The 27,209-nt window shown below is 37.1% G+C and overlaps 2 protein-coding genes across 2 annotated transcripts in view; one reads left to right on the top strand and one right to left on the bottom strand.

The window, feature by feature from the left end:
- The window catches only part of LOC140141375 (guanine nucleotide exchange factor subunit RIC1-like), a 129,781-nt gene that overhangs the window by 96,407 nt on the left and 6,165 nt on the right, over positions 1 to 27,209 (bottom strand). The window lies entirely within an intron of this gene.
- On the top strand, positions 15,141 to 18,775 carry LOC140141374 (uncharacterized). Its single transcript, XM_072163222.1, has 3 exons — positions 15,141 to 15,722; positions 16,332 to 16,598; positions 17,758 to 18,775. The coding sequence occupies exons 1-3, from the start codon at positions 15,166 to 15,168 to the stop codon at positions 18,098 to 18,100; spliced, it is 1,167 nt and encodes a 388-aa protein (XP_072019323.1). The 5' UTR covers positions 15,141 to 15,165; the 3' UTR covers positions 18,101 to 18,775.

Here is a 27,209-nt window from a genome sequence, read left to right as displayed (position 1 = left end):
ATTATCATCATCACTTTCATAATTTGGGAAGTGGTATGGCTGTGCAGTGCAGTTTGATTGATTTGATTTGAATCAATTTATTGATTTAAATCCAGGCAAGCAAATCTTCAAAAAGCAGAAAAGAGGCAAAACATTATCAATGGGGTCCCTGGCAGACTCCCTAATACTAAATAGCTGAATCATATAAAAGATGGCATTTGTGTAAAAGAAAAATACTTAAAATAAGAAGTACAGCATCTGTGATTTGGGCAGTGCAGGAGGCTGGTTTATTACTATCTTATTTTGACCATTTTGAGGAGTACAATGCACTATTGAACTATTGAACTGTTATTACTAATATTATTTCATAATTTTAGGTAAAGAATAACAAAATTGAAATTTGAAAGAAATTGTACATTATGGCTTTCAAAATGCACACATTGTCTTAAACTAGGAGTCTAGGTATTGGTGCAACAGGGGCTAATATTAAGTTTTATTTGACTGTCTAGTACTTATTGCAACCTGCCTAGGAGCTATTGATATTCAAACCGTTCTGTCAGAAACCCTATAACCTGCCTTCTATACTGATACACATCATGTAAATGTTATCAATTGAGATGTGTGATATGGATGGCAAGAAGACCCAATGCCATGCAGGGGAAATTTAGTGTGAACTTGACATTCAATCTATCAAACATTGGAATGAAGTTGTGTAGCTGGTACTTTTGGTGATTAAATCTAACACTGAAAAAGATATTGGTTACCTGTTTTTGGCTAGTTTGTTGGTTTTTGACTTGTTTCTTTGACTTACAATTTGGTTTTAGAAAAAAGGCTCCTGCAAAGGCTCCTGCAAAGGCTCCTGCAAAGGCTCCTGCAAAAGGTGCGTCCAGGACAATTTTTTTTATTGTCGGACACACTGTTCAGCAAGCTGCATCAATGCCTTATAAATTTCAAATCAAAATCAAACTAGCTTTAAGCTTATTCAACATACTTAGCATTAAATCAAATATTATTGTTATTTCCCGAACATGTATCGTGCATAAATTAATATTTCAGTAACTAGACCAATCAGTAAACAAGTTAGCATTACTGACCTTTAAACACTCATTTTGCGATGACTTCCGGTGAGGGGCAATTGCAATCCCTTCCCCCAGGACCCGGTACTAGCAGGTGTCCCGGCAGGCGGGGCACTATTTTCTTTTCATCCCCGGCCAGGTGCCCGCTCCTAACACTGGGCAAATGTAAGAAAGATCATGAAGTCACATCAAAGTGTGTGCATGACTTCTACTCTTCTAGTGGGTGAAGTTTTTTTTTTTAAACTCCCATGCCTAATAGTGCGCCCTTTACTGGAACTATGAAGTATGTAATTTTTGCCCGGGGTCACTCCCATTGTGGCCTGTACACCATCCGCGATAATCAACTTTTGAAAAGCACCCTAAACAAGGATTTAACCCTTGGCTAAAACGACACCCTAAACAGGAATTTCATTCCTTGCATCAAATTTCATACCCTAAATTTCATTTCCGCGTATTTAGACATTGCAATTTTGCTACCCTTTTTTCCAATTTTTCATGTTTTTGACACCCTAAACGCGCTACGCACGTATCGTGCCTGCCCACGAAAACCGACCCTTGCTACGCGTTTTCATTATCGCGGTTGGTGTACAGGCCACAATGGAAGTGACCCCCCCCCTACAGTATAAACTACCATGTGAACACAACTTTTGGAAACAAATTTGCTGACTGTCAACTTTTAGGTCAAATTGTCACACACTTCGGGGTTATAGCAGTGTCAAAATGGTTTGATAGAAAATACTCTAAAGCGGAAATGTTTGTGGAACATTAATTTTCATATTCTTTGTGCTCAACTCAGCTGTTGTGAAAATAAAAACATGTGCTGCATTGCTGCATATGTTATCTTATGCAAAGGTCTACATAAGAAAACCCCAAATCACAAATTTAACAAGAGCACCAATGGCGCTGTGGCTCTGTGCTTTTTTGAATGTGAAAGTAATTGCAGTCGAATGTGCAACAGGTGAAATCATGTACATTGTATGTGCCAGATCACATGCAATCATACATCTTGCTCGTTGGTAGCTATATCTTATTTGCAGAGATTTTAGTAATTTGACCACAGATGACCCCTGAGTGACCTTGGATGACCCCAAAATGACATTCCAAAAATTTGGCTTGAAATGTTGACTGTACCCACCAAGTTTCATGCCCATGCGAGTGTTTAGTAACTTAACCTCAGATGACCCCTGGGTGACCTCGGATGACCCCGAAATGACCTTCCAAAATTTGACTCTAAATGTTGACTGTACCCACAAAGTTTCATGCCCATACAACAGTTTTTAGTAATTTGACCTCAGATGACCCCTTGGTGACCTCAGATGACCCCGAAATAACCGCCTGAAAATTTGACTCTAAATGTTAAGTGTACCCACCAAGTTTCATGCCCATACAAGTTTTTAGTAATTTGACCTCAGGTGACCCCTTGGTGACCTCGGATGACCCCGAAATGACCGTCCGATAATTTGACTCTAAATGTTGACTGTACCCACCAAGTTTCATGCCCATACGACAGTTTTAGTAATTTGACCTCAGATGACCCCTTGGTGACCTTGGATGACCCCGAAATTACCTTCCAAAACTTTGACTCTAAATGTTGACTGTACCCACCAAGTTTCATGCCCATACGACAGTTTTTAGAAATTTGACCTCAGATGACCCCTTGTGAGCTCAGATGACCCCGAAATAACCGTCCGAAAATTTGACTCATAATGTTAAGTGTATCCATCAAGTTTCATGCTCATACGACAGTTTTTAGTAATTTGACCTCGGATGACCCCTAAGTGACCTCGGATGACCCCAAAATGACCGTCAGAAAATTTGACTCTAAATGTTAACTGTACCCACCAAGTTTCATGCCCATACGACAGTTTTAGTAATTTGACCTTAGATGACCCCTGGATGACCTCGAGTGACCTTCACCCACTAACCAATACAAACTTGTTCTGTCTGGGGTCAAGATGCACCCGCCCACCAAGTTTGAAGAATGCGCGACCCCTAGTCTCCGAGAAAAAAGGTTTTTGCATATTATGCATAAATTATGCAAATTAGGTAGGTAATTACCATATTTTGCGCTGAAAATCGAATCAGGTCGAGATCCTCTGGTCATGCTACCCCCACCACGTTTCATCATCATAGGGCTTAGCATTCTTACGGATCCCCAGAAACAGCTTCACAAGGCGGATTTCTTCAGATTTCCAACCATTTTGTAGAAGCTGCCCGCATAAATTATGCAAGTTAACAACTAAATGCGCATACTTTTCGCCAAAAACTAATCAGGTGATCAGCAGGTGTGTATCATTCCTGTCACAAGGTGTCGTTACCATGCGCCGCTATCAATTTGCGCTGATATTCGCATAAATTATGCAAATTAGCTATGTTAATTTGCATATTTTCACCAAAAACATGCGATTACGGAGCAAACTTGGATACCCTTCCTCCCACCAAGTAGCGCCCCCGTAGGTCTTACGGTTCCCCAGATACAGCTCCGGACGGACATTCGGACATCCCACCCCCACACACAGACGGAAATAGTGATTACTAAGTCCCATCCTGAACAAAGTTCAGAAATGAAATTTTATCAATTTGCGCTTGATTTTAAGATAAATTATGCAAATTAGCTATGTTAATTTGCATTATTTTTCACCGAAAACATACAATTACGGAGCAAACTTAGATACCCTTCCTCCCACCAAGCAGCGTCCAGGTACTGCGTAGGTCTTACAGTTCCCCAGATACAGCTCCAGACGGACACACGGACATCCACACCCCCGGACAGACAGAAATACTGAGGCGAGACAAAAAATGAAATTTTATAACAAATTTTGTGACTTGAGATCATTTGCATTTTTTTGTAAACACCAAAACTGGTCTGTCCTGACATGTCTGTTGTGTCATGTGTGTTGAACCCGGTCCAACCGAACAATCGTAATTTCTGTTCGGATCTGGATCTGCCTGGATGCTGTACTCCGAGTCCGATTTTAAAGCAGGACTAGCCTACATCACATCAGTGTTTATTTCTGATAGATTTCACTTCATGATTTTTTCTTCAATTTCATCACTTACGAAAGTACAAAAGTAGACAATCTAGTAGTCAGTAACAGTATAGTATAACCTCGGAGCAGTTCGTGTGAGACCTACGTACATGGACATTGGAATAGTAGTACATGGCTTCCGAATTTGGAACTTCTCATGTTCAACTTGTCATGCCCGTCGAGTCCCGCGTTTACAACTAAAATCAAACCACTTCTAGATTAAGTCCATCGCTGAATTTTACAAATAACTTAAATAAACATCTTTATATTTAATTAAAAAAATATTATGGTATGCTCGTAAATGCTTCGGAATGACATTTACCAGAAGCTCATGAGCTCAGAACCCGGGCTCAGAATGGTAAACAAACTAGCGTATTTTCACCTCGATTATGCACCGTAGCTCTCTGTGGTTGAGTTTGCAAGGTCAGTGGGTCAGTGAACTTAGTCTCCTATGCAGCCAGTTTGGTTACGCTCCCCCCACAAAAATGTGGAACCAAACTGGCTGCTGTGGAGACTACTGCAAGAATCGATCAATCACACAAAACTGTTTGCTGATTGGTTCAGAAATGGTGATGTCATCAATCAAGAAAAACTAATCGATTTATTGGTGCAAAATAGCCTCATAGAAAAGTACGAAGTTTGTTGAGCATCGCAGCTTATCGGTAAAAACGTGACCTTTAACAAAAACATCGGCACAGTGCTTCCGTACTGCACTTGCGCAAGCCAAATAGTCCCCCAGAAAAGTCATTTGTTCAGATTTATTCGGGGATTTATTCAAGATTCAGACATGTTCTTGACTATTTTTTGACATTCCTTACCTATCTCTTTATTTAAATTATAAAGAAATAGTGAAGAAAAGTTAAGAAGTAGTCAAATAATTTCTGATCTGAACTAAATCTTAAGAAATGTACCTCCATTGGTTTCCGTCTGTATCACGCATCTTAAATTATACAGACCAGAATAATCTCTAGCACACACAGGGAACCAAGATATAACTTGATTATCGTGACTATTTTGGTCTTTTTTACCCAAAAATAATACTTTTATCGCCTGAATTTCAATAAAATCTGGAGTGCAATCGATTCAAAAATAACTTAGCCAAACTTAGAAGCGAAACTTAAGTCTTCATATCAGTCATTAAATGATCCTTAGCATAAAAACCAACAGCGTATTGTGGCCTGAAAATGAATGCTAGTTAGTTGCATGACAAAGGCACTGATAAGCTCCGCTCAGAGCCAAAAACAAGCAAAGTATTTCAAACTCAGCCTAGTGAAAATTACATGCACAAAAATGGTCCGTTTTACAGTAGAACACATTGTATTTTTCATCAAATTATTGTCAAATCTGAACCATACCTAGGGCATAGACCCTTCTATGGTCAGTGCCTAGGGAATCATCAGCCAATCAGAGAGCAAGAATGTGGATACATTGTTAATTTGGTAGGGAATTTCACAGAAAATATTGACATTGTCTATTACACTAGGATCCACAACATGCTCATCTATTAAGGCACATATCTTTAACCCCAATACAGTTGCACATTCATTGAATGACCTTTGAAAAAATGGGTACAAAAACTCATACTCTGAAACTTGAGGTCAAATTTTGGGCTATCTTTTAGAATACCCTACCATTTTTTACATTCACAGTGTATGTGTATGGGTCGTTCATAAAAGACCCCCATTGAAAATCTACGGTGGTAGGGTATTCTAAAAGAAATCCAAATTTTGCACTATGATTGTTTAATTGAGGTTATTGAACTATGCCATTGGGATGAGGCCATTGTGGTCCATAGTGTTAGAATATCATTTACAGATATTTTTTGATGCATGTTAAGTTGCTCATACATGAAAACAAGTATCACCATGTCAAAACATACAATTAAAACTACCTGGGACCTAATTTACCTATATCGTGAGGAAGAACTTCTTTGGAATACACAAAGTAAGGATTACAGAGATAAACGGAAACGTTCAGCAGCGCTCAACCGGATTGCTAACAAACTTGGACTTGGAATGAGTGGTAAGTAGTAACGACTCAAATCCGCCATCTTGGTTTGGCGCTCACAGAGAACAGATAATGTACCTCATGACAAGAGTCAGTCCTCTTTGATTCTACCTCATTGGAATATAGACCTACAAATGTACTTGGGCTGTGCTATACTGCCAAGCACAATCTTTTGGCAGAACAAAATTTGCCCTTTTGAAATAAGAAAAAAATTGTGGCATGCAATTTTTGTGCATTTCTTTGCCTGCACCACTTTCAACTTGCCAAAAAGATCTAACCCCCCCCCCCTCCTCCTCTTTACACTTAGGGGAACCCATATTTAAAACATGTTATTCAAGTGCAGCAACAGCACATTTGTCATATTTCAATGTGTTTCTACTGTTTTTCTATTCCTTTTTATGATGTTATATAGTAAAGTTGTCACCCAAAAATGTGTGCCAATATTGCTTCCCCACTTTTGACCTGCCTTAAACCATGTAAACTGCTTGCTTGCCCTCCCCCTTTCGACCTGTCAAAAAAAGTTCACCCCCATGCCCAGTGGATACATATTCGTGATGATGTAATAGGATTAACTACCATAGCAATAGACATGATGGATGAATACATTTTTTGAATATATTGCCCTGCACTACAACATTCACACGGTACCTATGACAGCATTCAAGCTTTGACTTACGTTTGGCGGACAAAGTGTGAAAAAAGTATTTAGAGGTAAAAACAGTCAAAATTCTTGATTACTTAAATGTTTCTAGGGGTAAAATGTCACATATTTTCAGATTTTGGCACTTAAAACCCCTTATTTTTCACTGATTTTGATTAAATAGTGCCTAATTTTCTATGCTAAGTGTGTAACAAGGGTACAATTGTGATATTAAAAGCATTGAATGGGATCCATATATTTCTTTATTTTTGTTGGGTGACAATTGATTTGGAAAAAAAGTATAATATTCACCTCATTTTCGAATTGAAAAGGCCATATCTCCACAATGGTATGAGCTATAGGGATGTTTTAAGTGTCTTTTTGCTCAGTATTTCAATAGCTAAATGGTGATATGACAAATAAGTAAGCTAGATTTACAGAAAAGAAAATAACTTGCAATATGCTACCCCTACCCCTAGGAATTTTGAGGGCGTGAAAAAAGTAATGGATTTTGTTAAAAAAATAAGTCCTTCAAAACTGGGAGGTATAAGGCTAAACAAAGAACATGTTGCTCTTACCAATACCTTTCTCCAGAGCAACGTGTTTTTTGTTTAGGCCTAAGTATCTCCATTTTGAAGGACTTATTTTTTTAACAAATATTTTCGCTCAAATTTGAGGGTTTTGCCTGTACAGTGCTATGGGGAAAATTTTCAAGTTGATGATTATGCATTTTTATGTCAGATTCAGTTTCTACACAAAATTTCACCCTAGAAAATGTTCCTTTAAGTAGGATATCTTTCACTTTAAGTTTCCACCATTCTGTCCGCCAAACGCAAGTCAAAGCTTGAACGCTGTCCTATGCATTGAACCATAGATATGTCAAAGAAATGCTGAACACTCACACCTGTAAGATGGGCAGTATTGTATTCAATCTATGAATAATGATTGCACACAATACACAGGTGATGATTGCAACCTGCTTGTAATTGTAGTGAAGGGCGGTCTATTCAAAAATTGTATTCATCTATTGCTATGTTAGTTAATCTGATATTACATCACTTCGACGGCAAATAATAATTACACCACCCTCATGTGGATTAAAAACAATTTATACTGATGGGGCCCTACATTGTACTTAAAAGAAACAAACTAAAAAGCTAATAGATTTACTTGAATCTAACTTGACATATTCATTTTAAAATTTGACAGAACTTGACATAAAAGACAAAATCAACAGTATACGGACATACTACAAAAAGGAAAAAGCAAAGACTGAGAGGATAGTCAAAAGTGACCAAGGGATGGATGATGTGTATGTATCCAGGTGGCCTTTCTTTGCACATCTGGACAATTTTCTTGCAACACAGACTGCAAGACCGGACTCGCAATCCAATTTGGTAAGATAATACATATCACAATTGTCCTAACTTGTAAATGTTCCCATAAATGAGATAACTCTCTAGTGTTAGGACCAAGGGAAAAATATAATTGGGGGGGGGGGGGCAGGCTCCTTTGCATTGCCCAGGTAAATTTCATGTGCAAATAGAATGTGTTCCCTCCTCTGAAATTAGAGGCAATTGTGCGGCAATTTTGCCCAAAATTTGTTGATTTTGCCCCCCTAAAATTCACTTTGCCCCCTTAATGCCCCCCGAAAAAATTCCTGGTGCCGCCACTGTGGAGCGGTTAGTGGGTTTTAGCGGTTCTCAGATATAGTGTGTTTAAAAGGCCCTATAGGGCTAATTCAATCAGTGCACATTGCACCCAACATTGCATTGGTTTTTGTTCAAGAATATTACATAATGTGACTATTTACTCTATTCATCTGCTTACCCTGGGCTTCAAACATTGCTCTAGAGGCACATCCACACTGAGGGCATTTTGCTTATGCCACAGGCTTATGCAACACAGGAAATATGCCATGTGAACAGTCTTGTGTGAACAGCCTGAAGTTTGCCCCTTAATTATGCCTAAGAAATTAAAGGAATTTCACGATTTCCCCCGAGTAATCCGCGAGTGCTACCACTGTATGAACAAAACATTTTGCGATTCTCGAGTGCCGAGCTTAAACCTATGACCTTGGCCTAATTATAATACCGCTCAATTTGGCGCGCCACTAGATGGGTCACAGTAAATTTCCGGTTGTAACTGCAGAGCTGACGTCATCACTTATGAGGGATTATAAACTTTAGGATTCCAGGCATCAATTGAGTCGTGTGGACACACACTCGGGGATTGACTTAGGAATCGCAAACACGCCGATCCTCCAGAATTCTATGACGGTGTGAACAGGACTTCTAATTGAGTAAATATTTGAAACAAATTCATGACTTGCTTTGAGGGCTGGCTTGTCCATTAGCTACTGTGTGTCATATTACTTATCTGTCTATCTATGTGTAATCTTTGTGTAAATATAGTGAGAAAATTCTGTTGTACACCACTCATGGGATTTATCAGTGATGCTAGACCCTGTGCACATTAGAAATTTTCTTGAAGTAATTCTTAAGTAACTAATTTGTGACCGTACACCACGAATGAGCCGTGAATGTCCTCAATTGTATTCTGAGTTACAGTGTAAAATGGGCATGAAGGTCATATTCATAGGTATTTCAATTTGGTGCTACGTGTACCTCATTTAATGTACAATTGTACAGGAGGTAAAGGTATGCTTTTGGCCAGAATGAAGATTTCTCTTCCAGGTCTGCATTTGGGAAATTGGCACCCCATGAAAAAATCCTGGCTGTGATGAGCCTGCTCTGAAATAATTCTGTAGGTATGTCTGACTATTTAGGCCTAGCCCTCAGCATGGTCCAGGAAAAGCTCCTCTTTAGCACCTGTTCAGTGCCTGTATGTGTCCATGACAACCCCTCTGACATTACAAAATCCACCAGTCCTCTGGCGCAAGCGCTTCGTTGGCCGCTTCGCACGCACCCCCCCCCCCCTTCAATCTTCCTATAATCATCAAAGAGGAGCACATACTTTTTAGTGGCCCGTACAAATCCCAATTTTGTCTGTCAGTCAGGGAAATCACACCCAGACTGCAGCTAGTTGGGGTGTTCCAACATCATTTTCTACCCTTCCTAAATCAATACAAGACCTTGCTCCTCCACCACTTGCAATTAAAATCCTGCACTGCTATCTTGAAGTATGTGATTATACCTTTAAAGCCATATTATAACATTTTCAAACAAAATAGATTAGCATTTCTTTGCCATAAAATGTTAGATTTTACTGTCAGATATATCCCTTTTATTTTTGAGCCGAACAACTACGGCAAAGCAAAGAAAATTGGAATTTACTACCAGCGCACATGTCGCCAATACGTACCACTCCTTCCGGTCATGTTGTGGTACGACCCTTTGTTGTGTATATCACCGTCCATACGCCCGTTATACGTACTGTGTGTTATGAACATCGTGTATGCGTTCGACTAATAATTCCATCGTAATAATAAAGCGCCAGATTCAGCGTTTTATTCAAAATCTCGGATTTTGACAAAACTACAGCACCTTAAGTCTTGATTTTTGCAGGTTATATTGGTTTAATAAAGTACGGTACAATTTAATCATGTAAAAAAAGGAATTTTAAAAATTCAGTGAGGGCGTCTTCCTCAGCAAATGTTATAATATGGCTTTAATAATGATGACAAATAAAAAGACCCAATGTTAAAAATAGCAATTCCTGACATATAATCAATTTTCTTGTGTATTTCTCCCATGACTGTAATAAAATTCAGCTTGCAATTTATTCATGTTATTGCTTCAAGCCCTGTGATCATTTAGCTACAGGTTTTAAATTTAATTAAAAAGGTATGTTCTGCTATGTATTTTTGTGTTCAATTTTTGTATTACAAATGTAGTTGGAAAATGTTTTCCATAAAGCTCTAATGTGTAACTTCCAAGTGACAGGAATAATCATAAAATATAAACAATTAAACATGCATACATGAAATAAGGCAAGTCTGTGGCCCATGGCCCTCAAAAATTTGTGAGGGCAGACTGGGTGGTAAGGCCCAACAAATTAAGAAATTCTGGCTTATTCTAAGGCCTACAAACTGTGAGGGCCCAAAATAATTTTAGATCAAGGGCCCATATCGCCTCGGAAATTCTGGTTTATTTTGAGGCCTGCATGCACACAGCAGCTTTTACGTATCAGGAGGACAATTGGCCAGGTCATTAATTAAATTTAAGAGACCAGGATGGAGAGATCAAAAATGACTGATAGGCCTATAACATTATTTTATTATATTTTTACCTCAAAATATTCTTTTCACTATTAAAGAGGTAGCCCCCAGTGCCCCCATCACCCAATATGCCTATAGCCTTAAAATTATAGGTCTTATGATGAACAAATTTGAACTCTTTTTTATCAATCATCCACATATCAATTCACTTTAAAGTCATAAGCATAACAATTGGTGTAAAGTTAATTGTTATTTTTTCACCCCATCTTGACTTCCTTTCCCCTTTACAAGTACTATTTATATGGAGAAACATGGTAGACAAAATTGCTTTCAACATGTTCCTCCCTGTCATTGTCAGGCAATACTCCAAGACTTTTGACCTGCCAATATTGCCTCAGAATAGAACCTTACAGTAGTTGTTTTCCCAGGCAATGTGACACTCTCCCCAGAGTTTCTCTGGAATGTTGATGGCTTTTGCACACTTTTGTTGCCCTTCTTGAAGTTCAAGTTTGTTTCCATGCATTGCCATTTCTACATGTAGAACACTAGCTAACAGTAACACTGGGTACTAGCCTACATACAAAATGTCCTACAAAAAGTTCTCCACTGATCAAGTGAATTACTTGGCACAGCTCTACCAAGATGAAGTGATACTGTGGAATATCAAACATCCAGATTACTTTAATAAAAGTAAAAGGAAAGATGCTTTGGAGAGAATCGGACGCATGATGGGCATTGATGATGGTACGTTACTATTTTCTTTCATACTCATAGCACATTGTATATATACTTTTAGCAATAACTCTATAAAAGCTTACAAAGAAAAAGCACTGCATCATGCCACACGATGTCATGATGCAATCAGCCTTTCATTGGCCGGGCCAGCGAAAAACTACTACATATTTTTAAAGCAAGCTATTCTGCAAATTGGTTGTGCTCTTCAGTTAAAAAAAACATACTCATTTATACTCCTCACTTCTTTAGGGGCTGTGCAATAATTATGAGCCCCCTCCCCCTGCATAAAAATTCCAAACAGGGTGCTAAAAATGTTCCCCCCCCCCCACCTCGGCCTGCCAGTAATCCTTTGCCCACCCTTTGCACATACCAAATTTTTACAATCACAATTACCGTATTTCGTCAAATAAACGCCCCCGGGGGCATTACATTTTCCCAAGGGGGGGGGGGGCGTTTATTAGAGGTCATTTTTAGCACGACAATTCCCGTTAAAATCATTAGGTAAGCTTAAAAGTCACGCTAAAATGACGAACTATGAACTTTTGACACTGACTTTTGGTTCACTTCCGGGTTCGCGATGCAGATTTTCGCTATTTATTGCTGCTATTATCAACCATGTGAGCAACTTGGTAAGCTTACTAAGCGAGATGGCAGGGAAACGTCGTGGTTGAAAAATGTGGTGGGGGCGTTTATTTGAGGGGGGGGGCGACTATTTGACGAAATACGGTACATGTAGAGCTCTATATACTGCCAGCACAGCTAGCAGAAATAATTTGCATATATGCATTTCCATACTGTTTTCCCGTCTCTTTACAGCATTTTATTTAAAAGGCACCCCATGAATGTGTGCCCAAAATTGCTTGCTCTCCCTCTCGGCTTGGCTTGCCCAAAATGGCTTGCCCCCACCCCCTTTCGGTTGGGAAAAATTCTGCCCCCCAAAAAAAAAAAAAAAAAATTACCCTCTCCAGGGCGCATAATTATTGCATAGCCCCTTATTTATTTTTCTAAACAGGTGCTTATATTATAAAGGCCAAACTAAAGAGTATGAGGACATACTACAATTCAGAGAGAAACAAAATGATACAATCTAGGCAGAATGGAGCTGAAGTCATCAAGTCAACATGGCCACTCTATGATACCCTGGATAGCTTTCTATCTAATGTTGTTGCTGCAAATTCAACTGCTGCTACATCAAATCTGGTGAGATTATTTTATGTTAGTCAAAACACCTTTTACACAGAGCCTGAAGTTGACACAGAAATTATACAGATTTTGAACTTTGTGTGTAAACAGGTCGCTGCGTTTTGAAGTCGACTTCAGAAGTCAACTTCAAATGACCGGAGCAACATTCGTCGATTGCAGTGAACATCATCGAACATGTAATTAGAAGTTGAGTTGATATGGTTTTTGAAGCATAACAAGTGACCAGCATCTGACCAGTGTTCCTTGATCAGGTGCAGATGCAAATTTGAAGATAAAAAGCATTAGACACCAATATACCAAGGAGAAAAACACTGTTATTGAGTCCAGATATAGTGGAGCAGAGACATTGTATCAGCCATCATTTTGATTGTTTGTTGAACAACTTGATAAATTTCTGTGTGATTATGTAACCCCCTGAAAGGGAAAATCCAACACTAAGCAGGAAGTCAGCATTTCAATTAATATAAAAGTAAAAGTAAATAATTCTATTTTTAAATTGATATGGTAAATTAATTCTTGGCCAAACTTGAACATTATGAATGCTAGTGGCTCCACGATAAACAGATGAAAGCTGCATGCCTTGTATTCCGTATTCGCTTAGTACGCTACATGGACGCAACGCACATGTTCCAGCTTGGCCAAGAAATAATTTACCTGTAGGAGAATATTAATTTAATAAACCAAAATAAATGTCACCAAATAACTAAGTGTAACTGTCTTTCTTTTGTATAATTGGTTGCCTCGTTTGCTGTTAGGTCACTCTTAATTAATTAGCTCATAGGCCTAAATGCTTCTTTTATTTGCTCTAGCTCTTCTGTATGTATATTTGTTACGTTCACATGTGTCCCAACCAGGCCTCCAAAAACCGCGGGAACGGCGTTCCCAGAAAGTACTTGAGGTTGCAGAAAAAAAGTTTTCGGCAACTTCGGAGAACCACTTGACCTATTATGACATTTCAGGATCATTCACAGTTAATTTGAAAAAAAGAAAATCAGAAAAAAATTACAGTTTGTTATCCTGTACATTGTATAAATGCAAACTTTCTGAAATTTTCTGGAGGCTTGGTCCCAACTTACACTAAATTACAATCAGCCAAATTTATTGTATTTATATGATACCCCAACCCCACCCAAGTTCCTCAGTTTAAGTATTTTGATGTTGGTTTTTTTTTTTTTTTTTTTTTTCATTTGACCTCATGATATAATTTGGCTTAAAATGGACAGAAATCCTTCCTAACAGTTGCTACTAATATTATTTCATAATTTCATAATTTGACCAAAAGCATGTATTTTATAGCTTTAAATTGTATAGCCTATATATCTTTCCACCAAGAGACAGGATTTATTCCTGCAAGCATTTTAATCATCATATATTTTTAAATCTTAGATGAACCTGTCAAACTGTAGCTTAGTGAAATCAGTCTGACATTAAATCAGGCAACTAAAGCACGCACATGTTTGTCCATGTGCATGCATGCACGCAATTAAGAGTTGACTAAACCAGAGATCTGTGACTAAGTACATACAGCTCCCACCAACTACCATGGTCAACTACTGTCATTCAATCTGGTATTACCGTAATGGTCCGAGTATAGTCCCACCCGTTTTGTATGTGAAATTTTTTCACAATTGGGGGTGGGATTATACTCAATTTCACTTTTTTTTTTTTTTTTTTTAAGTTTATTTTTTTCCGGTTTTGGAGTGTCCCTGGACCTAGACCTAGATGCTAGGATCATTAATGGTTGACCTAAAAAAAAATAAAAAAAATTCAAGATATTTTGTATTTTTAATATGAAAATTGATACTTTGTTTTCATGTCATACTCTATTAATGATTTCAAAATGCAATCAAATTTTTACAATTTCTGAAATTTTTGAAAAATGGGGGTGGGATTATACTCGAGCGTGGGACTATACTCGGACGAATCACGGTACTTAAAATATTGAATGATAAGTTGTTGTTTTTACCAGGCATGAATTTTACCAAAATACCAGCACACACACAAAAGGTCCCCCTTGTCAGAAAATTTGTGAATAATTACACTCGAAAATAACCACTTACTGCCAGTTGGTTTGCATTGTGGCTATCAGTATCACACTTTTAGGGATTTAGTTAGGTAAGCTAGGGAGCCTGTTTAGTGCACTCTGCATGACTGTAGTTAATTAAGTCAACTGAACTAGGGAGCCTGTCTAGTTTAGTATACTGGTTGCTGTTGTGTGGTTAACAATGCACAGTACATGTACATGTACACAGCACAGAGCTGTGTTGATCAAATTAGTCTGCTGCAGTACAACTAGCTTAATGCAGTGACTATAGTATGATATCCAACATGGCTGCCATTGATAATAAAAGAGAACGAGGACAAAACTGGACACATGAAGAGAAGCTGTTTCTCTTTAATCAAATTCAAGACCGTATAGAGTCAGTAGAATGTAAGCAGGTTACCCATAGTTCTCTGACGGCCAAACTAAATGCATGGAAAGAAATCCATGATGAATTCTGCCAACGTTATGGACGATTCCGGGAGCTACAGCGACTGCGAGAAATGTGGCGCCGCATGAAAACTAGTGCAAGAAATGAATACAAAGATTGGGAAAAAGCCAAACGGAGAGGAGCCAGTAGCGCGAGTCGTAAGAAACCTAGTGAAATATCCCAATTGGTGCACGATTTGATCCCTCAAGAATTTATCATCCCACATGTGCTTTATTCTGAACAGCATCCAACATCGATGATAGGAGTGCAATCAACATCGGGTGGCATCCAAAGAGCTGCATCTGTGGATCACAGTTGCACAGACACAATTGGATCATCTTCAAACCCAACCACACCAACCTCAGTGATCATGATGATTAAAAGTGAAGAAGACTCATACCTGTAAGTTTGTCAGCTGAGTAAGAAAAATGTTTTTGTCTTGCAAACATCTAGCACATTTTACATTTATTCCTAGTAATTTATTATGGCTATGAAAAAGGCCTATGGCCGAAAGCTTGCCAAACTTTGTATAATTTACGGCAGTATCATACTTTTTACCTTCATTTTGGGTCTAAAAACACTGAATTTCAAGAATAAGGGTAGTTTTCTGAAACTGAACAACTTGTTTAGGCACCTTTTAAAATTTTTGTTAATTACAAGTCCAAAAAGGGTACATTTTTTCATTTTTACTAGCCAAAAAACTCATTAGGGTGTAAATTTTATATTAAATTAGCTTATTAAGGGCCTAAATTTGCTGGTAGGGTAAAACTTGTTTAGGGGTGTTTAAAAAAAAAATGGTCACGCATGCATACACTATCATACTTGAGTGGCCCCCCCTGGGTGAACTATGATGTAAACAAACAACTTGCTAGTGGTGGACTGAGGAGAGTACTTAAAAAATAAAAACTCAGTTTAAAAGGGAAAGCCATCTTCAATGTTGGAAAAACACTCAAAATGCTACCAAACTATTGGGTTTAACATCAGAAAATATCTGTCTTTTTCAAATTTCAGTACCGGTACCCAAGCAGAAACAGAAAGCTACCAGCAGGAACTAAACAATGATAACAATAGTATGGACCTTGATTCTGAAGGGGAGCCAATCCGTACAGAAGACCAGACTTGGATTACACCCTGTGGTGGTGGTGCCAATAGTACCGACGGAAGACATGATGTGGAACAGGAAATCACACAGTTGAGGTTAAGGGAACAGAAGAGAAAACTACAGATGATGGAAGAAGAACACAAAGCCAAAATGAGAGTCATCAGTGTGGAAAGACAGTAAGTTTCAAACTTTCAATTTATTTTGGGTAGCATGTATCCATAATGCCCCAAATGTTTTTGTAGGGGAAGGAAAAATGGTCCATACAATCATCCCCCAATGTTGACTCCTGTATGTTGGTTTCTGACCAAATTAACCTTCAATTTGGCCATTTTAGCCCCCAAAGTGCAAATTTTTTCATGCTTTGCACAAATTTATTCTATTTTCCACCATATTTCAACAGTTTAGCTTCAAAACGGCAAAACCCAATCCCAAAAAGAAATCTATGCCACTACTTGGGTGCGGTTTATGAACCAGAGATCCCTCGGGTGTTAGACACACAACTATTATGTCATGTTGCACGATGACGATATCAGATTATCTGAGATACTTACACTTGCAGTTGCTTTGTACAATGTACATTGAAGTTTTTTATGTTTGGCAGGGTTAGGCAACAAAAAAAAACCCTGTTTCCACAGGCCCGAACAACCCAGACTTTGGGAGGAAAATTTGCACACAAAAAATGGTTTGAACGACCGACCGACCCTACTTGAAAGTCTGTCCGCCCGTAGATCAGGGTAGTTTTTTTCATGTTCATACCTTATTAATTACTGGCAAAATTGCAAAATATCTACTGCCACCCTAAGATATCAGGATAGGGTTAGGTATTAGGGTTAGGGTTAGGATATGGATTTGGGGGGGTACAGTACATGTAGTATTATCATTAGGGTTAGGATTAAGTTTAGTTTTTCTTCTTAGGATTAGGATTTGGACTAAATGTAGGGTTATGATTAAAGACCTGAGGATTTGGTTTACTCTGGGTTTACTGTTAAATGGTTCGGGTGCAGGTGATATCCACTAAAACTGGCTCCCCACATCATCCAATACCCTATTCCATCCTCATTATAGATTGATAACATGTTTATAAATGAACATTTTTATTTATAATAAAATTAATATTGTCAAATTAAAATGAATCATTGTTCCATTGTACATGTACACCTCAAGACCTCCAGATTGTCCATACAATTGAAACAGAATGATGAAAATGATCAATTTGACTTATTCAATGAAATCAACTATTTATGTCTGTCAAAAATCTACACACTATTAAACACAGCAATAATGACAGCATCATCATTATCATCATGTAATCATTTTCAATTCAATTTATTCTAGCATGGAGCAAATGACCAACTCAAACCCACCCAGACCTTCCTCATCAACCACAACTACTGCTGAGCGTTACAGACACACCTGGCAACACCCCAACCACACTGACATCAACCAGGAGATCTTGAAGATGAGGCAGGAGGAACACAAGAGGAAGATGGAGGTCTTGGAGGAGCAGCATGCAGCAAAGATGTCGGTCCTTGTGATGGAGAGAGATCTAGTGACGATGAAAATAGAGGCTTTTTTGAAAGAGATGAAGAGGGGTGAAACGGAGCAGGATGAAAGAGAACTAAATCATGATGCTAGTAGTAACCATGGTGCTCAAAGAAACACTGAAGGAACAACATAATAGAATGGGATAAAGAGAAATTTGTACACAACTTGACCTCTTAGATATGTGAAAATATGATGTATATGGTGTACATGTATGGTGCAGCTGAGAGGAAATTTAGGATGTTTGCACACACTCCTACTTGAAGATGCTCATGTGATATCCTCAGCTGTACATCACAGACGGTCATAAGGGGCAAAGACACTTAGCCACAGTCTGAGGCGAGCACGGACTTTGCCAGCGTGGAGCGCGCCCCTCTATTTTTTTGCAGATCGGCGTCTGACTATGTGTATTTTTGCAGGGCGGCGCCTGACTTTGTGTGGGCGCCGAGCTGCGGTGGCTCTGCGCCCCCTCTATTGAAAAGTCCTGGATCCGCCCCTGTGTAGCGCCGCCTTGTATGTATTTGCCGTCTATCACACCAGTTGAGGATAGTAAAACAAAGTCATATCATTTATTCTCTACACTTATTATCATGGTATTTAAAAAAAAGAACTTTTGTCTTGATAGTAGAGCATGTTTGAAATTCTACTGTGTTACTATGGTTACCAGCAGTGAGTCACAACTTTTACATCTGACACATGTCTGAGCCACATGTTGAAAATATATAGGTTTGTTCAAATGACCTCTAATAACCCCTACATGTGTATGACCTCAAACTTTAAGTTCTGGCCCTCACATGAAACTTGTGTCATGGGAACCAGCCTTATTTACATGGAGACTCTATTGCTTGAAATTTAGTTCCAGCAAGGGAGAGTCCCGTGTATATTGGTAATTTTGCCAGGCAAGGCTCCTGGACCTCTGACCTTTCATAGTTTCCTCAAAATAGAACCGGGGCTATTTTTTCAGGACAGTATACACTCTCCAGAGAGTTTTCTCTGGTATGTTGATGACATATGCACACTTTTGTTATGTATTTACCTGGTTATGGTTTTATAGGTCACATAGGGGGCCCCAGATATAGTTGATTGAGGTCATAATTGCTGGACTCTATGTCCCCATGTAAATTGCATCGCCAGGGCAAGTAATCCATCAAAATAAAATTTATGGTTATTATGTAGGCAAGGGTAAAGTCCCCATTAGACTTCAATATTTAGTAAAGTTAAAATTTATATTTTCCGGACATCATGTCCACATGGAGGGCATTTTGCATAATTATAATCAACACCGTTCTGATCAGTGTTCGATTTACCTGGATTAGCATAGCAAAATGCTACTCACAATTTTGGAATTGCTACTCAAATCTGAAAGTGAGTAGCAGTTTTTGCTACACAAAAAAATATACGAAAATCGATCACTGGCCACTGCATTTGTCTACAAACTTGCAAGAAGGGAGAAAAAAGATGATAGATACAGAAAATCATACAGTTATGGCAGGAATTCCCCTGAAAGTAGGAATGTTTTGGCGATGGTAAAAGGTATACAAAAAAATCCACAAAATATGGTGAAAATAATTGCTACTCACAATTTTGGAATTGCTACTCAAATCTGAAAGTGAGTAGCAGTTTTTGCTACACAAAAAATTAGGTGAAAATCGAACACTGGTTCTGATGCAATCAGGAATTGCAATTCACAAGCATGTACATGCAGATCCTTGAGAATTTTATGAAGGTCTGAACATGACTAGTGTGTTCAATTGCACTTGAAATACCTCAAAGAGACAGGTTTGTAAGTGTACAGGGTTTGGTAAAAATAATTGTTTTTGTTGCCCCCCCCCCTTAAAAATTATTTTAAACAAATTATCTATTTTTTTAAATAAAACAATTTTTAAACATTTATCATCCATAAGTATGCTGTTGGGATTCAATGAGTCAGTCCTACCAGGGTAGCTAACCCAAGTAAGGTACCTGCTAATTTTACTATCTACATGTACTATCCAATTAGAGTGCTTGCTTTTTTTTAATAATATAAATTTAAAAAAATTATATAGGAAAAAATCGGGCCTAGCTTACATTTTCGAGATTTTGACCTGTCCGCGGAGTGCAACACAATAACTTTTTTTTGGCCTAATTGGTCTTTCCTTTCAGATTTACCAATCAGGACCACATGCACATGAAAGTTTTCGTAGTCTTAATGAGCCATAAATCATGAACCATTTGTACAGTATACATTGCAACAAGTGTGTCACATTCCAACTTTACAACCAAAGTTTGTTGGCCAGGTTTGTTGGTAGGCATTCTTCACACAGGGAGTTTCAAAAACACATGGCCCTATATCAAAACTCCATTAAAAAGTGTTACATGTAGGCCTGGCCTGAGATATATTACATGGTATGAAAACATGGTAGTATATTACCTAGCAAATATTTATTATTTTCAAGATTCATGACCCTTGGAAGAACTTTTCAAAACCAACTACATGTAAGAGTTTAACCAAATGTTGTGTTACATATACCTTTTTGTTTGTTTTATGTTTAGGTTGTAACATTGAGATAATTTGCCACATTTTATTTCATGTCATTATGTACATTTGTAAAGAAAGATATTTTTGTCCTAAATATTATATGGACAAAATGTGTCAATAGTGACTGATTTTAAAAGAAAAGATTGTAATAAATGATTACATAGTAAATATATAAAATATATCGTCAATTGATGTTCATGTATCTTTCAAACATTTTTAGTCCCACACCCTTCACAGCCATTACCCGCAGACTACCCCTTGCCAACAATTGTCATCGTCTAACGATTGCCTTTATAGGCATGAAACTCAGAGTAACAACTACCTATTTAAGGTATATTCTTTGAATTTTTATCCATATATCATTATGTACGTATCTGTTCAAGTTCATACACTTCCTAGTACGCAGTTCATACATTTACGAGTACGTAGTTGCACTTTGTACATCAAATGCTTTTCACAGTACTATCAGCATGTTGATTGTTTAGTAATGTTTATGCTACCTCAGTTATCAAGCCATATAATCTTATAACAATGTTATTAACATAACACTTTGATTTTCATACTGGTCATTGTAATGTTAAAGCCATTTAATGTGCGTCCGATTGCCATCAAATTCAGGTATTCAAGGTATTGAATTGCAAAATACAAGATACCATATCTATAGGCCTATTCATTAAATGTTGCTGATTTTAAAATGGCAAAGCTATATAAATGTGCAAATTTATTGACTGTGCTGTAATTTGTGTAAATACTAAAACATAATGTAAATATCATTATAAAACAGTAATTTTCAATTTCACAATTTTAAAATGCAAAACAATACACATTGACAGTGAAAGCCTAGCATTAATTATGACCGGAAACAATTTCCAATATTCATCAATTGTTTCACAGCCCATAAAATTCTGGTATTGATTTGACCAGCTGATCAGTAAACTCAACCCACTTTTACCACATGTTATATGTGACCGCTCTGACAAAACCCGCCATATAAGTCGCACTCAGCCATTTCGAGATACTGCGAGTCAAAGTTGGGAAAGGGGTGAAAAACCTTGCAGATTTTGTTTTTCAGTTTTTATTATTTTTTGATTCCTTGATATGTTTACTTTAACCTACATGTACCATTGAAAACAAAATATTCTTTTGCATCTGAAGCTCCCAAATCTAGCATTTTCTGAGCCAAATTTGCATTTGCCTTTTCTTTATGTGTCGCTTTACCCCTTCCCGTTGAAAGACCGTATAATGAGGACCACATGTCCCAGAAAGATAATTTTGGTATCAAATGAAAGCTGAAGACCTATACTAATTGATGACATCAAAAACTCAATTTTGCAAATTTGTGACTTATGTCTGGATTTGTGGGAGCGGGTCACACTCACATATTTGTTTGGTTGAACGAAATTCATCTTAAAATAGCTCTAAAAATAAACAAAAATTGTTAATTTCATAAACTTCATAAAAATTCAAATTTAATTTATTTAAAGTTGATTTTATTTTAGATTCATTTTTTCTTCATATTTTAACTGAAATTTTATTTTGAATAAACCAGGCTTTGCCATCTGATGTTTTGGAAACAATAATGCCAAAAATAACGACAGAAGTACACGTCCAAAAACTCACAGAGATAGCTACATTTCCCCAATACCCTGTCATGCAATGTACAACTGGTACAACTTGCAGGTATTTTATATAGCTCATCTAGACAACATCAGCATGATATGTCACTTTCTCTGATTGACCAGACAGTTTATATTTGAAGTGACAAATTTAATATCAGTGGATGTAGCCTGGGATGTAGGAAGTGTAAAAATATCCAAGTTCTTGTCACACCTTGAGCTAGCTGCCTGGCAGGTGTCTGTAACTAATATCTGAAGGAAAAAGAGGATATTTTGTATAAATCCACCACTGTTCCAAATCCTGCTTCACAGGCCATACATGTACATGCATGGCTCACAATTGGACCATCATGTTGAGGATTTGGACCGGGGAGGGGCATTTTAGTGCCAAAGGGGGTATCAGGCGCAGCACAGGCGCGTCCGTGAACTTACAAAAAGCATCCTAATCAAGCATTTCTAAACAAGTATAAGTAGCACAATTTCCTACCTAAACAAGTACTTAGTAGTTGTCTTTTCCCAACCCTAAACAAGTAGGCCTAATTGATTTCATTCTAACCGGAAATCTGATACTTTTCTCAGTTAAGTTGATACATAAATGAGTATTCATGATAAGCACTATAAAAATAAACATTTCATTCACTACCACCACTACTGTTTGTTTCTTGTGGAAAATAATGTGCATTTTATGTGAAATTGTGTCCGTAAAGTCACACGATTTACGTATTTTTGCCAACCACTATGTCTCAATCTTTAGACATACCGTATTTCGTCAAATAAACGCCCCCGGGGGCGTTACATTTTTCCAATGGGGGGCGTTTATTTAAGGTCAATTTTAGAACAATAATTCCTGTTAAAATCATTAGGTAAACTTAAAACTCACGCTAAATTGACGAACTATGAACTCGAAACACAGACTTCTGGTTCACTTCCGGGTTTCCAATCCAGATTTTCGCCAATTATTGACGCTATTATCGACCATGTGGGCGACTTGGTAAGCTTACTACACAAGATAGCATGGAAATATCGGCATTTTTGAAACATCTTGGTTGAAAAAAGTGGTGGGGGGGGCGTTTATTTGAGAGGGGGCGACTATTTGACGAAATACGGTATGTAAATACATGGCCAGCTGACAGCCTGAAATCAATTTATTTATACTACACAAGGAGTTTTAAATTCAAATGGTAAAATTTTGCTTGACTCGTGAAATACACCGCGCAATTATTTTTATTGGAAATGCACAAATAACTAGAAATCAAATCATGGTGTAACTGGAAATTCAAATTGATTTGATTACTTAAAAATAATCATTATTATGATTGGGACTGCAATTTTTTATCTGCAAACAGAGCAGAGTAAAAACATATAGTTTTTCTGTTCATCAGGCCTGAAATAAATGAGGAAATACTCTAAACCCCAATTTTGATTATTACTAGCCACATATTCCTGTAACCTTACCCTTTTTCTAGAGCCTTTAAGTTTTAGAGCCCTACTTTAATTGTATCTTTTCTTTGAGACCTTTATAAAAGAAGTTAGCAAAATAAATATATATGTGGTTCCTAATTGATCTTTGCACAAACACAATACAGTTATTTGATACAAATCAAGCAACTAGACCAGATTCTTTGAAGCCTGTCCAATTGTCGGTTAGATTGCCTTTGGGCAGGTCAACAACAATACAAAACATGACAATGGGATTGTGTTGAATATCAATGAAAGCAAATAAATACAATTAATGTATTCAACCATAACATTTAGAGACTTGGGCTTGGAAATTTAAAAACAAATATTTAATTCCATAGAAAATCCTTGACATGAGGAGCAGGGGTAACACACATTTTTAATTTGCTGTGGATGTACTAGAGTTCCTTGTTGTAATCCATGAACCACTGATTTTGGACTGGCGATCTCTTCAGGATCTGTGCTTGAACTAAATCAAAAACCTTGTTTTTCTTTTAAAATATGGTATCAAATGCTTTGAGCATTTTGGCTACATTCACAGATGTTATGGGGTGGTCAGTTAATTTTTGACAGCAAAATGTTTCATGTGGTACATTCATAAACATGAAATACCACATGACAGAGCAATGTTGAACATGTTTATTTTGACACCTGGATCGAATAGGTGTGACTGTTGGAATCCGCGAATTCCATTTACAAGTGTTCAGAAGACATAAATACCAAAAATATGCAAAACACATATATAGAAGTAAGGTAGGGACTGAGTCCGGAATTGAGAAGTCCCGCCGGGTAGCGAGTACCGGGCAGGAATTCCATGCCTGGATACCGAAAGGTTTTTTAAAGTTTTTTTCGGTTTGTAGTGTCCTTGGACCTAGACCTAAATGCTAGGATCATTCATGGTTGACCTAAAAAAATAAAAAATTCAAGATGTTTTGTATTTTTAATATGAAAATTGATACTTTGTTTTTCATGTCATACTCTATTAATGATTTCAAAATGCATTCAAATTCAATGCATTTTGAAATCATTAATAGACATGACATGAATACAAATTATCAATTTTCATATTAAAAATACAAAACATCTTGATTTTTTTTTTTTTAGGTCAACCATGAATGATCCTAGCATTTAGGTCTAGGTCCAGGCTCCAGGGACACTACAAAACCGAAAAAAAAAAAAAAAAAAAAAAAAAATATATATATTTTTTTTAATTTCGGGTACCCGCCCGAAAAATAAACGGGTACCCGGGCACAAAATTACCCGAAAATCCCAACCCTATATAGAAGGGCTTTTTAGAAAGTGCAAAGTTGTTTCTCATTGAAATACTGTGGCGTATCCTCAATGTTTATCATGCTGACGGACAGATATCGTGTATCATAAACTGTTTGCAGGCAGTTTGACACTTTAACAAAGGGGGAATAATACCCTGATTTTCATCAGTACCCCTCTTCTTTTTTTTCTTGCAAATTTATGAAGTACATAAATATGTTCATCACCTCATGTCCTGAACTTATAAAATATTTCTACATACAAAGTGTTTTTAAACCATTTTAGTAAGTCATTTTAGCCCTATATATTTTTTGTTTACTGTATCCTAGTAACTCAGATGCGTGTTTCATAACAAACCATAATTTATTCTATTCAACATGTTCAAGTAGGGTGCATGAATAGAAATTATAGAATACATTAAATCCTTTGTTATACTCTCTATAGAAAATCTAGTGGTGCATGCAAAATATATAACACTGAATAAATTAAATAAACACTTACACAATGGATGCATAGTCATTAGTCAATTTAATACTATAATGTGTCAACTTAGGAGAAGAAAAGGCTATTAGGTCACCGTATGTCAGGTTATAGGTCAATTGGTTCAGGTCAAATTTAAGCATCAATTTTGAATACACATGTGAGAGTCTGTGATATCATAATGAGGCATAATTTTGATGTTCTGTCTTTAACTGGATATATATCGAGAAGTGCAAGGTGGATATGGTCGAATCCAACGAAAAGTGTACACGGCATGTTCAGTGCCATAACTTAAAAGTATTAATCAATTGGCATTCGTTTTTTTGTATTGTGTTTATTAAGCCTTGATCATACGCTTGGCGCCATATATAATAAGACCCCTTCTGTGAAAAACTTAGACACAGAGACCCCAAAACATGCTATTTTTACCCATTTTTTCAAAATATTTCTTAATGTATTTTTAAAAAACATCTAAATCAGTTATGAAAAGAAGTCATTGGATTGAATCTAAATTGATTTCCTGAAAGGTGTGTATTCAAAGATTGCATGTTCAATTTTTCACATATTTGTACATAATTATGAATTTTTTGTGATAATTTTTTGAGTGGTATTTTTTTACATTACTTACGAATACAATTTTTCATAGCAGTAGATATATCTTTACAAATTGGAAATTACTAATAAATTCGCAATTTATGCAAACTTTGATATGTACACTACTGAAATGCATTGCATTGGACATCTTTATTATTGTGTTTAGCTGCCAGAAATTCTAAATGGCACAAAGGTAGGTTTGGTAAAAATATGCATTACCTCCGAATACATGTTAAAAGCTGTGTCATTTCCACAAAGTGAGAGAATAGTAAACAATAGTTAAGCAATAGGTGCAGGGTAATACACTCTTTATTTCTACCAAGTTCCAATAGCCTGCGTTTAAATATTTCTGAAATGTCAACAATAAAAGCAAGTATTAAGTAGGTAAATTTGGTAACCGAATGTTACCTACGAATACAATTTGACATCATGACAGTATTGTGAAACACCGCCATTCATGCCAATGCCCATATTGGTACATAACGAAGGCCTGTATGTTTGCTATCAAATCATATGTCAATGAAAGTTGCGAATTCACATACATGCCCACCATGAAAAAGTGAATACGGCTTAATTGTTGAAAAATATGTACTGAAATAGACGACGGTCTGCTCATTTGAAAGAAAAATCAGATTCAAAGAAGATTAGAAGGGGATAAATACTTGGATTTGTCAACTGTCATGTGTGCTTCATTTTAAATGTTTACCGACCTTCTGGTTTCTGAGTAATTTGTGTCCAAATTGATTTATTGAAGGTAACTTTTGACGTTTTCGCTAAGGTTACCTACGAATACTATGGAAAAAACGACTGTTCTCATTGTCTCATGATCTAGACAACACAGTGATGGACCCTGGTATAAAGCTAATTGTAGTTGCCCTCAAACCAAAGGCCACAAGACGTAACTGACTCCAAGATGGACTTCACAAGTCTGCAATAACGGTTTTAAGCGATTAGTGTGCAATTAAGCAAATTAAAGTCACTTTAGTGCCTTTGTTTCTTACTTCAATCCTCTTTCAACCGCTGTGAACCGACATTATTAATACATGATAGGGTCTAAAGTATCAATAAACGCATTACATAAAGAAAATAATACATTCAAAGTGCTTTATAAAATGAAGTTTTGATTGCGATATCCACCAAAAGTCTAATTCTTACCTACAAATACTGAAATGTTACTTACGAATACAGCATAATACATGACATGTGTAATGAAGTGTCACTACCAATGGAAATTAATTGTCAAAAACTTTAAGCGGTACCACAGGACACTATTATTACCCATACGGATTCATTTAACATTATTATTTATT

Source organism: Amphiura filiformis, chromosome 19 (genome assembly GCF_039555335.1).
Source record: "Amphiura filiformis chromosome 19, Afil_fr2py, whole genome shotgun sequence".
Classification (NCBI taxonomy): Eukaryota; Metazoa; Echinodermata; class Ophiuroidea; order Amphilepidida; family Amphiuridae; genus Amphiura; species Amphiura filiformis.
Note: the sequence above shows the minus strand (reverse complement) of the source record. Positions and strands in the feature narration are given on the sequence as shown.

Bases quoted from the DNA above. Each gene is read 5' to 3' on its own strand.
- LOC140141374 (XM_072163222.1), top strand. From the start codon at position 15,166: ATGATATCCAACATGGCTGCCATTGATAATAAAAGAGAACGAGGACAA. The intron at 15,723-16,331 runs GTAAGTTTGTCA...TTCAAATTTCAG, and splicing joins AGTGAAGAAGACTCATACCT to TACCGGTACCCAAGCAGAAA. The intron at 16,599-17,757 runs GTAAGTTTCAAA...AATTTATTCTAG, and splicing joins GTCATCAGTGTGGAAAGACA to CATGGAGCAAATGACCAACT.